The sequence below is a fragment of the Argopecten irradians genome, chromosome 14 (assembly GCF_041381155.1).
Source record: "Argopecten irradians isolate NY chromosome 14, Ai_NY, whole genome shotgun sequence".
NCBI lineage: Eukaryota > Metazoa > Mollusca > Bivalvia > Pectinida > Pectinidae > Argopecten > Argopecten irradians.
In genome coordinates, this window is record NC_091147.1 from 19,116,873 (window position 1) to 19,129,909 (window position 13,037).

General features: G+C 32.8%; 1 protein-coding gene across 1 annotated transcript; it reads right to left on the reverse strand.

Moving 5' to 3' along the window:
* Positions 1-6,945: 6,945 nt before the first annotated feature.
* Positions 6,946-11,335, reverse strand: LOC138307950 (uncharacterized). The gene is made up of 2 exons (XM_069248889.1): positions 11,202-11,335; positions 6,946-7,938 (listed from the first exon to the last, which is right to left on the reverse strand). The coding sequence occupies exons 1-2, from the start codon at positions 11,260-11,262 to the stop codon at positions 7,085-7,087; spliced, it is 915 nt and encodes a 304-aa protein (XP_069104990.1). The 5' UTR covers positions 11,263-11,335; the 3' UTR covers positions 6,946-7,084.
* Positions 11,336-13,037: the final 1,702 nt, after the last annotated feature.

Sequence of the window (13,037 nt, forward strand, 5' to 3'; positions counted from 1 at the left end):
ATATACTAAGTGTCCTGTATGATAAGAAAAGATGAGATAATTATCGCTATAGTTTTTGTTTTGTTGAATTTCCAAACAACATCATCCTTGATATTCTAGGGGTTACTATTACGTCAAATATTTACACCTGGTCCATTTCAAAGCAAAACTGATGAAAGTTCAGGTGAAACAACCTAACCAAAAAGAGTCCTACACATTCTTATAAGTTTTTTAATATTTTGAATAGAGCGACGCCATGGACGTCCGAATTCACCACAGAGTACCATCATTCCATTCCTTTTGTGTGTATTAAAGGACCAAACTATCAGTCTCATCTATTACACATTTATCCTGTTGTTTTGCTATTTTGTTATGACATACAATATAGCAACATGATAGATATAACGACAGTGATAGTAACCCCTAGAGTATGATGGAACAACTTTAACCGTTAATGATGATCATGATTTAATCAAAGTATGAAAGTAAATATCATGGCTCAAATTTTGGGGGTGAAAACCTGATAAAGGTGTAGATTAATGCTGTTAATTTCAACTAAAATCTGAGAAAATGTGATAGAAGAATATTGATAAAGAAATTTAAATTTTCATTCTTTTGCTATGCATTAACCTGAGTTTTCTACAGATAGATAGACGGATAATACTGGTGTATCTGTATCTGAGAACGGGACTTTCTAAGGGTAATTACATTAGTTCTTCGTAGATATATTAATATTTTAAAAATTGTTATACCAATTTGGTTCCCATTTTTTATAATTAATGATGACATGAATAGAAACAGAGAGTAAAACGTAACACAAATGCTGATTGATTTCCTCGAATATTTACTAAACTTTATGAATTTTCCCATGCACCAAAAATAAACCTATTATAATATGTCATACTCGATTGATTACTTGTGATATTGCATACTCATTTCCGGTGCTGTTCTGTATTTGCATATGAGTTAAAAATTGATTAAAAGTGTAATATCATCTTATCAGAGTACAGCAGTCGAGCCGATTGACGGGCGAAATGGCGGCGTATTTAGACATATGGCCGAAGTCATTTGTATCGCCTCACGCGATTGGTCGAAATGACCCGTAAATCAAACTCCGGCGATCCCTCAATTCGCCTGATATCTAGTGACATTTCCATTGTAATATCTTTTATATATGTTACTATTGTATCAATGTAAAATAACATTGAGCAATTTCCATTGGTTGTGCTGGGCAGAAGGGCCATTGTTACGTAATGGCAGAAACAATAATGAGATATCTGGAAAAAAAAAATCATAAGGTACCTGAATTTCAAGGGTGCTACAACGTATTGCTATTCGTTAATTCATCTAGGAAACATTTTTTGTTTTATTTTCATATATGACAACGGCAAGTTAAAGATGCATTTGAGTTAAAGATATACCACTAGCTTGCATTATTTATAGTAAAACCAATACGATTTAAGTTATAAAAAAAGATTTGACATAAAAGAACGTTATTGTTTCAAATTGTGACACAGATATGGAACAATATGCTTTCAGATCCATTTACCTAAACGCATGACGAGGAGGGATATTTCACCCAAACAAATTTCGATAAGTCTGACACTTGCTGCAAATGTAAGCATTTACAATATTTTGTGATTAATACCTTTAAAAGTCGTATTCCTACAATTCTACAATAAAAAGAGTGTATAATAAGTCTTTGTTGATAAAAAATTCCAAATGTTACTTAAGATATTTTTTTAAATAGCAACATTAAAGGCAGCCATTTTGTGGATACCGTGACGTAAATATAACGTTATTGTATTTCATTATTTCGTCATTATCGAATCACGCAGCTGTATGGCATCGGTAGTCATGTAATTTTTGTAATTTTTGAGAGCCTTCGTTAGCGAAAGATAAAATGTATGAAATTTCATATAATTGGTACTAAAAGTGATTTTATCAAAATACATTTCGATTAATTATAATGTCAAAACATGTTGCAAAAGTTCCCGCAGAAACAGACATTTTTGTTGTCTTAATCGAATCTATTTCATCGTTTACATGATGTTATGGTTGACTATTAGCACGGGCTAAATTATTGGATGATAAGCGGATTATATACATGCAATTGATAACACTCCTTTGCAATTTTGATAATAATTAAGTATGTTTGTTTCTGTAGTTACCACGGTAACCATTCAAATTATTCACAACGTATTTGAAAATCTGGTTAGTTTTCACAGCTTTTCTCTGAGAAACAGTTGAACGCAATTCTGAACAAATATTATTATTTTTTTTACTATATTGAGCAATCATATGAGAAACATGAATGAGGGTTACCTAATAATAACGTGATAAAAAGACTACCATCGACATTGGTTTCACATTTGAATAATTTATGCAATGATATAGTTGCATTGCAACTGTTGCTGCAATATTGCATTAATATCATCAGGAATGTACGCATTATATGAAATATAACAAATTAAAGATGGTTCGCCGCCTACATAGCATAACTGATGTTTTATCGTGTAGATATGTGTCAGATTAAATTTTGCTTTTGGTGCTTGCGCACTCAGTACTTCCTTTCATATAGGGCATTGTGCCATGGAGTTTATTCGGGACGTAATTAATTATTTTTAATATTTTCATCTTACTCAAACTTTTCGATGGTAGTAATGGTGTAAAGTAAGTAACTTTGTAACTGAAGAAAAGTTCTTATTCTTCTGGTCCTGTTTTTTATAGAAAAAAATACCATTTGTCAGCAGTGTAGTATCCTTAACGTTTTAAGGACAGGTTTAAGGAACTGTTTACTGTTGGGGGTGGAAATGATCCAAATGTAACAATTTAATGTAATGAGCAAATGATTAATTGTAGGGGTTGAAAAGAGTGAAATGCATTAATTCAACAATGCCATAACAGCAAATTTAAGAAATTGATTAATTTTTGGGTAAAAATGTTCGCCACATCATCACATGTTTACCTAGTTTTATATCAGACAGCTTCAAAAACGTCTAGTTTTATTTACCACGCCTAAATTATTTAAAAAATCAGTTACAATAAATCTTAATGAAACTACTTGTAAACGTTGGTTTACTTTTTGAAAATTTTTGCTGGGAATAACATTTTTATTATAAATCATCACTAAGGTTTTCATTTATTTGAAATTTAATGATTTAATATATGATTTGCTGACGTCAGTAGTTACTTTCGTTAGTACAAGGTAATTAACAATGATTGATTAATGCAATGAAAAAGATGATTTATAGATTTACAGTAAAATAAATGATCTAATGTAATTTCGGAGTGAGTAATTGACACCGACCACTTTAATGATATTTCATCCAATTCATCATTATTCATCGCCTGTCAATTGGTATCGGCCATAAAAAACATTAGGGCGATATATTCGACAGACACATAATTAACTTTATATGATCTATTATAGAATCTTTAATTGTGTTTGATTCCGTTTTAGATAAAACAAGTGAAATTCTGATAAGTAAAGAAGAATTCACCGTCATTCTAAAATGTACTCAGCCTTTAGTGACAGTTGAGGAGGACTCTTATAGAATCAGCCTGAAGGTTGAGGGAGAATCTCTAAGAATCCTGAGAGAATCAGCCTGAAGGTTGAGGGAGAATCTCTAAGAATTCTTAGAGAATCAGCCTGAAGGTTGAGGGAGAATCTCTAAGAATTCTTAGAGAATCAGTCTGAAGGTTTAGGGAGAATCTCTAAGAATTCTCAGAGAATCAGCCTGAAGGTTGAGGGAGAATCTCTAAGAATCCTTAGAGAATCAGCCTGAAGGTTGAGGGAGAATCTCTAAGAATTCTTAGAGAATCAGCCTGAAGGTTGAGGGAGAATCTCTAAGAATCCTTAGAGAATCAGCCTGAAGGTTGAGGGAGAATCTCTAAGAATTCTTAGAGAATCAGCCTAAAGGTTGAGGGAGAATCTCTAAGAATCCTTAGAGAAACAGTCTGAAGGTTGAGGGAGAATCTCTAAGAATTCTTAGAGAATCAGCCTAAAGGTTGAGGGAGAATCTCTAAGAATCCTTAGAGAAACAGTCTGAAGGTTGAGGGAGAATCTCTAAGAATTCTTATAGAATCAGCCTGAAGGTTGAGGGAGAATCTCTAAGAATCCTGAGAGAATCAGCATGAAGGTTGAGGGATAACCTCTAAGAATCCTGAGAGAATCAAACAGTTATATAATTTCAATATAATTTCTAATCAAAACATTCCAAGGAGATTCTGTACTAATCACTTAGTTTATATTGCGAATGTGATATACAATTATATACAATTTATTCTCGTGACTTCGTCTTTCATGACAATAACCCATTTTCTTTCATACCTACGGGTGTAATACTGGCTGGTCCAGGGCAATACACTCATGTAGTCTGAGGCTGTATTGAATGGCTACCCATGCAATAAAGCCTCTTGATGTCACGGCGTCAACAAAATCACCATTTCCTCGGTAAAATTTAAACATTTTTTCCCCCACAAATTTGCCTGGTTTTACTACAAAAGATGCAAACAACGGAATTTGTGTTGAAAATATTACGTCATTTTTCATGTATGGAAGATTGACTTCCAGTCGTGAATTTCTTCGAATTTATTTCAAAATGGCGGGATATTATAGTTGTAAAATTGCAATAAAACGTCGGGATGAGAGAAAAATACTCTTTCATAAGTGGATATGAAGGATGGGGATATTCTACCCTCGGGATCAGAAAATGTTGCAAAACCCTCGGCAAGTCTCGGGTTTTACTACATTTTGTGACCCTCGGGTAGAATATCCCTATCCTTCATATCCACATATGAAAGAGTCTTATAATCATATCCACATATGAAAGAGTCTTATAACATACTGTGTCCAGTGAACTATTTTAAGGGTGGTCATGAAGATATGTGTAATGTCTGATCATTGTCATCCTCGATACTCCAGGGGTGTCGATCACTTACGATCTCTATACCCCTGGACTATCTTTAGGAAAAACTGAAGGCAGCTCAGAGGAAAAAATCAAAACCAATCACAGGCCAGCAAAAAAAATCTTTTGAATTACTATGGAGAGAGAGCGAAGCCAAACTTCAAAACCACATAGTTAAACACACTGTACCGTTATATGGTTCTTTTGATGTACACCAAAGGACTAAACTAACTGTTCTGTCAAGGGTTGTAGAGATCGTAAGTGATCAGAACCCCTGCAGTATCGAGGATGGATCATTGTAGACTACCGAGTTACCTGAAAACATAATAATTTATCAAAAAAGGCGACTGTTTAATACAAACATATTTTGACAACACCAATTATTTCATTCGAGATTTTAACACATTTAAAGCAATCGTACCACAACTTCCACATATAGCACATGATTCTCTTTTTCCTGCATTTGATAGGTGACCGTCCTTGGATGTCTGTTAATAGGATGTATATAAAGAAATCTGTTCAACACAAACGATCTACTGCCGTTTTAATATAAATATATACAGTTTACATTGGTTTATGTTTCCATCGGCCATCGAATCTATTGAACCTAGAAACTGAACCATCTTTTTTGTATACAGTATGCGTATATAGCGGACCAGTGTAATCATCTATCAGATGTACTTCCCTTTGTTTCAGGCCAGGTAGCAGAAAACAGTAGATTTGGACAATCTATGAAAATAAGGCGCATATCTTAGAAATATAGATATAGTCATTCAACTGTAAAAAGTACCTGTACAAAAATATATACATAATTTATCTGCACAAATTTTATAATAACAACAAAACAATATGATATTTGGCCATATTCTGCGCTTGTTCATGCATGGGAATACCATGGTAATAACAAAAAATACCTGAAAATTTGCAAAATATCATGATATTTTGCCAAAAATTGCAGACAATTATACACATTTTTTTACTTAAGATAGCAAACTAATCCGCCCCAATAAGGCTATTGTCGCTGTACTTGGTTAGAAATCCTTTATGAATACATTTTAGTACGCATTTTGTTTTAGCTCAATCGGATTTTGATGCTTTGGACCAAGTCCCAATTAAGACCTCTACATGTGGACCTTTGTACGCACAGTAATGAATATGCAAAACATTTATCCCATAAATACTTCTTTACTGTCTACTCATTTTATATTTACAAAACAATATTTTGTAACTGCCTGCATACCACTACGCTCCACATATTACTGCTTTTTATCTAACTTTTTTTATGTTTGTTCTGTTTTGTTTATCCCACGATAAGCCGACACAAACAAACTTTGATATATCTGTCTTTTCATTTTGTTTTTAACTCGTAACTGTTACGGTGAATGATGAATTAATGTCTCGCAATTATTTGAAACCAAATACTCATTAGCATTTGAAATAAAACAGTTGTTATGTCTACAAAATCATTGGCTGGACTTATACGTTTGATATATTACTTTTATGTACTTTATCTTAACAGACCTGGAACAGAATGTAAATAAATTATACATTTTAATGATAAATTCCACCAATACGTACTAGTAGTATAATAACCATCAAACATGTAGGATTAACCTTCTCAAGCCACAGCCGGATGTCAATATGGATTACATTGAAATATATGCTAGAAAGTCAATTGTTTTAAGAAGTGGAACGAATAAACCTCAGAACTCATAAAATATTAGATACTTTTGAACATGGTACATACGACAGAAAAAATAGGCTTAATACACATCAACAAACAATTTTATTATTTCGTTGTTACATTTATATACAAATGTGACAGAATATATAAAAAAGTTTAATTATTGTTAGGTTTTGATTAAAACCCAATCAAGGTCATTTTCACATTAATAAAACATGTCTCTTGACATGATGACGGCGAATAAAAAACAACAGGTGATTGTACTGTCACTATTGCATATTTTGTCTTCTGGTTCAACACGGGATACTGTTATATGACAAATATCAGAAGAACGAAAAGGAAACGTCATACAAAACGTTTAAGTTATTCTCTAATCACAGAAAAAATGTCAGAATTTATAAAACGATATTAACTGATCAACATCCCACACCTGGTATGTTAGATTTAAAAAAAATCCTTCTTTGGAAGTTTGTTTTGTAAAACCAAAGATTTTAGTTAGAGGAGGTTATGATTAAGCAACATACTTCTTCTTTTTCAGTCGCCTCTTTGCTTTTAAGGCTGCTAGTTTTGCTCTTAGTTCAGCCTTTCGTCTCGCTTTATCTTTACTGCTACGGCTCTTCTTGCGGTAGCTCTTTTTGGTTGTTGATTTCTTAATATATTTCTTTGACGATTTTTTATATGGTTTAGTTTTCTTGATAATTGTTTTCTTATATTTCTTGACAGCTGGCTTTGGGGGGACGACCACGATAGTTGGCTTGTAAGGCTTCTTTACTGATGTACCAGTTGTAGTCATTCCCCTTATTGCAGAACCTCTTGACACAGATCCTCCTGAGATTGCCGTGCCTGCCCGTCCAATCAATTGACGACTCTGTCCTATCATCGGTGACGTTATTGCCGTGGGATTCCTAGTTAATTGGCGCAGGTACCCTCCTGATATGACCGATGGTGTCATTGATCTCACTGTATATGGTGCGACTGTGTATATATGTCCAGCTGGACGCTGCGACATCGACGTTGTCAGTTGTCTAAACGACGGCCGCATTGCTGTTAAAGCGGTCATAGACGGAACGGCTGTTAGAGATCTCCTGAGCATATAACCTTGATTTGCTGTCTGACTTCTACCTGATGAAATTGTTGTGAGGAAACCACTTCGCGGTCCATGGCTGGTAAAAGCTGGCGCGCTGATAATGTTGCGGCTCATTGCAATACTGGGGGTAGCAATATTCGAAGCAGTGGCAACGTAGGTTTTACCACTGACTGGAAAATTGAAGCCTTGCTGCCTCTGTGACAAGCCATAACGTATAGTTGGCCTTCCTTGATTACTTAATACCCGGGCACCTGGTGTCACAACGAATGGGCACACATCTGTAAATTATAAAATAAATGTTATCAGTCTGACGAATGGACAAAAGTCTGTAAAATATGAAAAAAACAACTGTTATCAGTCCCGTACGAAACGACAAACGTCTGTAAAGTCCAAAATAACTGTTATCAAGTCACTATTAGTAACGTGGGCTGTTTTTTAATGCTTAATAAAAAAAGGTCGATACTGCAATATCGTAACTCTATCATGAGGACATTTCCATTGAATATAGACAGTATTATTGGTGAATTGATATCATGGGAATAGTACATTCAAATAATGTCCGTATCATTGATGAATTATAATCATGGGGATAGTACATTCAAATAATGTCCGTATCATTGGTGAATTATAACCATGGGAATAGTACATTCAAATAATGTCAGTATCTTTGGTGAATTATAATCATGGGGACAGTACATTCAAATATTGTCAGTATCATTGGTGAATTATAATCATGGGAATAGTACATTCAAATATTGTCAGTATCTTTGGTGAATTATAATCATGGGGACAGTGCATTCAAATAATGTCCGTATCTTTGGTGAATTATAATCATGGGGACAGTACATTCAAATATTGTCAGTATCTTTGGTGAATTATAATCATGGGGACAGTGCATTCAAATATTGTCAGTATCTTTGGTGAATTATAATCATGGGGACAGTACATTCAAATATTGTCAGTATCATTGGTGAATTATAATCATGGGAATAGTACATTCAAATATTGTCAGTATCTTTGGTGAATTATAATCATGGGGACAGTACATTCAAATAATGTCCGTATCATTGGTGAATTATAATCATTGGAATAGTATATTCAAGTCATGTCAGTATCATTGGTGAATTATAATTATGGGGACAGTACATTCAAATATTGTCAGTATCAATGTTGAATTATAATCATTGGAATAGTACATTCAAATATTGTCAGTATCATTGGTGAATTAATATAATGGAAATAGTACATTCAAATATTTTCAATTCGGTCTTATAGTCATTAGGTGATACAAACTTATTACACGCGTTTGTAAGAATGTTTAACAGAACAACTCATTATACCCCCCTTTCCTTACATTTGCCACATACATGATTATACACATAGAGCTATTACTGCTTCATTATATGCCTCTTACAATATTGAAATATATAGATATATCTTTATTTCAAGCTTGTCAAACTTATTATAAATCGATATTTGAATTGAAAAGTAAAAGAAAGAGGACACATTTGCATTTCATAAATTAAATCTATATTTCAAATATTCAAATATTGTATATTTATGTAGTTTCGATGGCATACACTCGTTACACATTAAATAACGAAGAGTAAGTGGACTATTTCGGTTTTGAATGAAACTGAATGAACGACAATGTGATATTGATACTTGAATTGGTATGGCTCTCAGAACAGGATGTGTAATTTAGCAAGCAGACTTAACTTATGAATGTACCAATGCAAGCAACTACGACATATGGAAATATAGTAATATTAAGAATATTTAGATCAGCAACTTATTTCATGTTATTTTAGTATCTAAATTAAACAAAATTGTAAATAACAATTTTACCGTCAAAACATCTATAATCATGAGGAAATCACAACACAGAACCAATAGAATCCATACATGTGTACATCTGGGTTAAAACTCCAGGCTCACTTCACTGTTTTATCGTATGGCGTAGTAAGACTCTGCGGTTATTAGGCCGACGCCAGGAAATTAACATATAAGTTATCTATTTAAAATTGCTTGGGTGAAGTAACGATAATTACACGTTTTACAATAAGCAAATAATCTGGGACAAATATTGAACTAACATACACATTCTAAAAATCAAAGTCGTTTTGATTACGGTTTGTTTATTTTTTTTTCTTCATGATACACAGGTTTACTTTAAGTTCTTTGAAAAACTGCATAATTATTTATTTTCTTTGTATTGATTGCCTAAATCTAACCTTGAAGTTGTCCCTGATCAAAGGTTGTTTCGTTGAAGTATTCGATATACTAAATGAATTAAGAATACCTTATTTTGAAAATTGATGCTAAAAATGAAGAAAAAAACCTACAAGAATATGTAGAGTACGAATATGGTACGAATGCAGATTTGCACACTGACGTTGGTTATCATTAAACTAAACATTCTTTTGTTTTTAAAGTTATTTCTTCTGTTCAAATTTAAAAAACTTCAAAATTTAAAAATTACTATTTCGTGTAACAGTAGCCTGTTATTTACGAATTTTTCACGATTTCAACTACAAACGAAAAAATGAAATGTTAACGGTTTTAAATTGACTACCATTTATCATTATTATGCTGGTCACATTTATCTGGTAATGTCTTGTAAAATCGCGACTATACAAATCCTGGATACACAACGGCTATAGGTATTTCGGTATGTTCCATTTATGTGTCTTCTCTACCAATCATGATTAGGTAAAATTTGTCTAAATAACAAGTACATGCAGCGTTCTTGTAACACCCTCAGATATCAGAATGAATGTTTTCGGCGCAAAACAATGTTAGTTTTTCCTAGTAACAGATCGCACGTAACTTTGACAAAATGTTAATTCATGGACACATAATTAATTTTTCTTTGTTTTCATACCAAATCTGGCTTTCTGATTGGCCAATATTTGTTTTGCATACCGATATGAAAAAAATCCGAGAATGACGCGAAACCCCGACGTTATCGTGACGTCACAATAGAGACATTGACGTTGCGTATTGATTCGGGAAAACGAATCCCTTGAAAAACCACTATAATGTTACATTTAAGCATACTTCATTTCATCAAATATATAAAATTAATATAGTATAAAATTAATTATATATTTAAAAAAAACGCGGATTCACACAGTTTGCAAACAATTTTTTTTTCATACCCCGATGAAATTAAAAAATAGTGACATCAATGCTTAATAAAATTAGAGTATATTAGAGTATAAGACATGTATTTAGTACATATATACATTTGTTTTAATGAAAGGTAGTTTCCATTGTCATAAAGCATCACCAAAAATATTCCAGCGATCATTATAGACTACTGTTATTGAAATATTGTTTCATTTTAAATGACGGACCAAATAAACAGACATTAGTTTTAGAAAGAAATATTCCATCTTCAATAACAATACGCAGCCCCTGATATCTGGTGACACTAGCAATGATAAACAAGTCACATTAAAACTGTAAAATATAAGTCAGGATGCACATCCTTGAACAAGCTAGCTTAAATATATCCAAGCATTTGACAGGTACTTACAGTGGACAAGGCATACTAAGAATCCCAAACAAAACACGACACTACTTGCGAACCCTCCCATGGCGAGAAAGTTTGTCTCAGTGTGATAAGTGGTCCTCTCGCACGTGTTATATACCTCATCCCTCGCGCTGAATGGTAATTTGAATAAGAATAGGTGTATTATTTAATGAATGTACCATTTGCGTGTAAATCAGGCTTTGATAGGGGTTAATAAATGTTTCGAATTGACACGTATATCGTAGCTCTATATTATCATAATGCGTTCTTTTTTTGTACTCATTTACATATTAAGACAATTAAAATCCCACCGATCTGTCACCTATTACAAACCGATCTCTATCTACCCCATAGTGACGTCACGTCACGATCAAATCGCTGAGCAATATGGTACATTAGTTCATCGCGTACGGAATTATTGGTTTATTACGATTATGTTACTATGTTCACGGACGGAAGAACACCACTAGTAAAGCCTGAACGTGTTGTATATATAGTTTGATTTGTTAAATGTATTATTAGCAGTCAGGGTCATTTAAGGACGTACCAGGTATAGATGATAGAGGAAAGTCGGTGTACTCGACCTAAAACCAGCGATCAGCGGTAGGTATGTTACAAAGACTAAGTAAATATCAACTCTTGGTAAGTATGTAACAATGAATAAGTAAATATCAACTCTTGGTAAGTATGTAACAAAGACTAAGTAAATATCAACTCTTGGTAAGTATGTAACAATGACTAAGTAAATATCAACTCTTGGTAAGTATGTAACAAAGACTAAGTAAATATCAACTGTTGGTAAGTACATGTATGTAACAATGACTAAGTAAATATCAACTCTTGGTAAGTATGTAACAATGACTTAGTAAATATCAACTCTTGGTAAGTATGTAACAATGACTAAGTAAATATCAACTCTTGGTAAGTATGTAACAAAGACTAAGTAAATATCAACTCTTGGTAAGTATGTAACAAAGACTAAGTAAATATCAACTCTTGGTAAGTATGTAACAATGACTTAGTAAATATCAACTCTTGGTAAGTATGTAACAATGACTAAGTAAATATCAACTCTTGGTAAGTATGTAACAAAGACTAAGTAAATATCAACTCTTGGTAAGTATGTAACAAAGACTAAGTAAATATCAACTCTTGGTAAGTATGTAACAAAGACTAAGTAAATATCAACTCTTGGTAAGTATAGTAACAATGACTAAGTAAATATCAACTCTTGGTAAGTATGTAACAAAGACTAAGTAAATATCAACTCTTGGTAAGTATGTAACAATGACTTAGTAAATATCAACTCTTGGTAAGTATGTAACAAAGACTAAGTAAATATCAACTCTTGGTAAGTATGTAACAATGACTAAGTAAATATCAACTCTTGGTAAGTATGAACAAAGACTAAGTAAATATCATCTCTTGGTAAGTATGAACAAAGACTAAGTCAATATCAACTCTTGGTAAGTATGTAACAATGACTAAAAGTAAATATCAACTCTTGGTAAGTATGTAACAAAGACTAAGTAAATATCAACTCTTGGTAAGTATGTAACAATGACTTAGTAAATATCAACTCTTGGTAAGTATGTAACAATGACTTAGTAAATATCAACTCTTGGTAAGTATGTAACAAAGACTAAGTAAATATCAACTCTTGGTAAGTATGTAACAATGACTTAGTAAATATCAACTCTTGGTAAGTATGTAACAAAGACTAAGTAAATATCAACTCTTGGTAAGTATGTAACAAAGACTAAGTCAATATCAACTCTTGGTAAGTATGTAACAATGACTAAGTAAATATCAACTCTTGGTAAGTATGTAACAAAGACT

Coding starts and splice junctions, on each gene's coding strand:
- LOC138307950 (XM_069248889.1), bottom strand. CDS start 11,262: ATGGGAGGGTTCGCAAGTAGTGTCGTGTTTTGTTTGGGATTCTTAGTA. Junction 7,939..11,201: donor CTTAGTATGCCTTGTCCACT/GTAAGTACCTGT, acceptor TATAATTTACAG/ATGTGTGCCCATTCGTTGTG.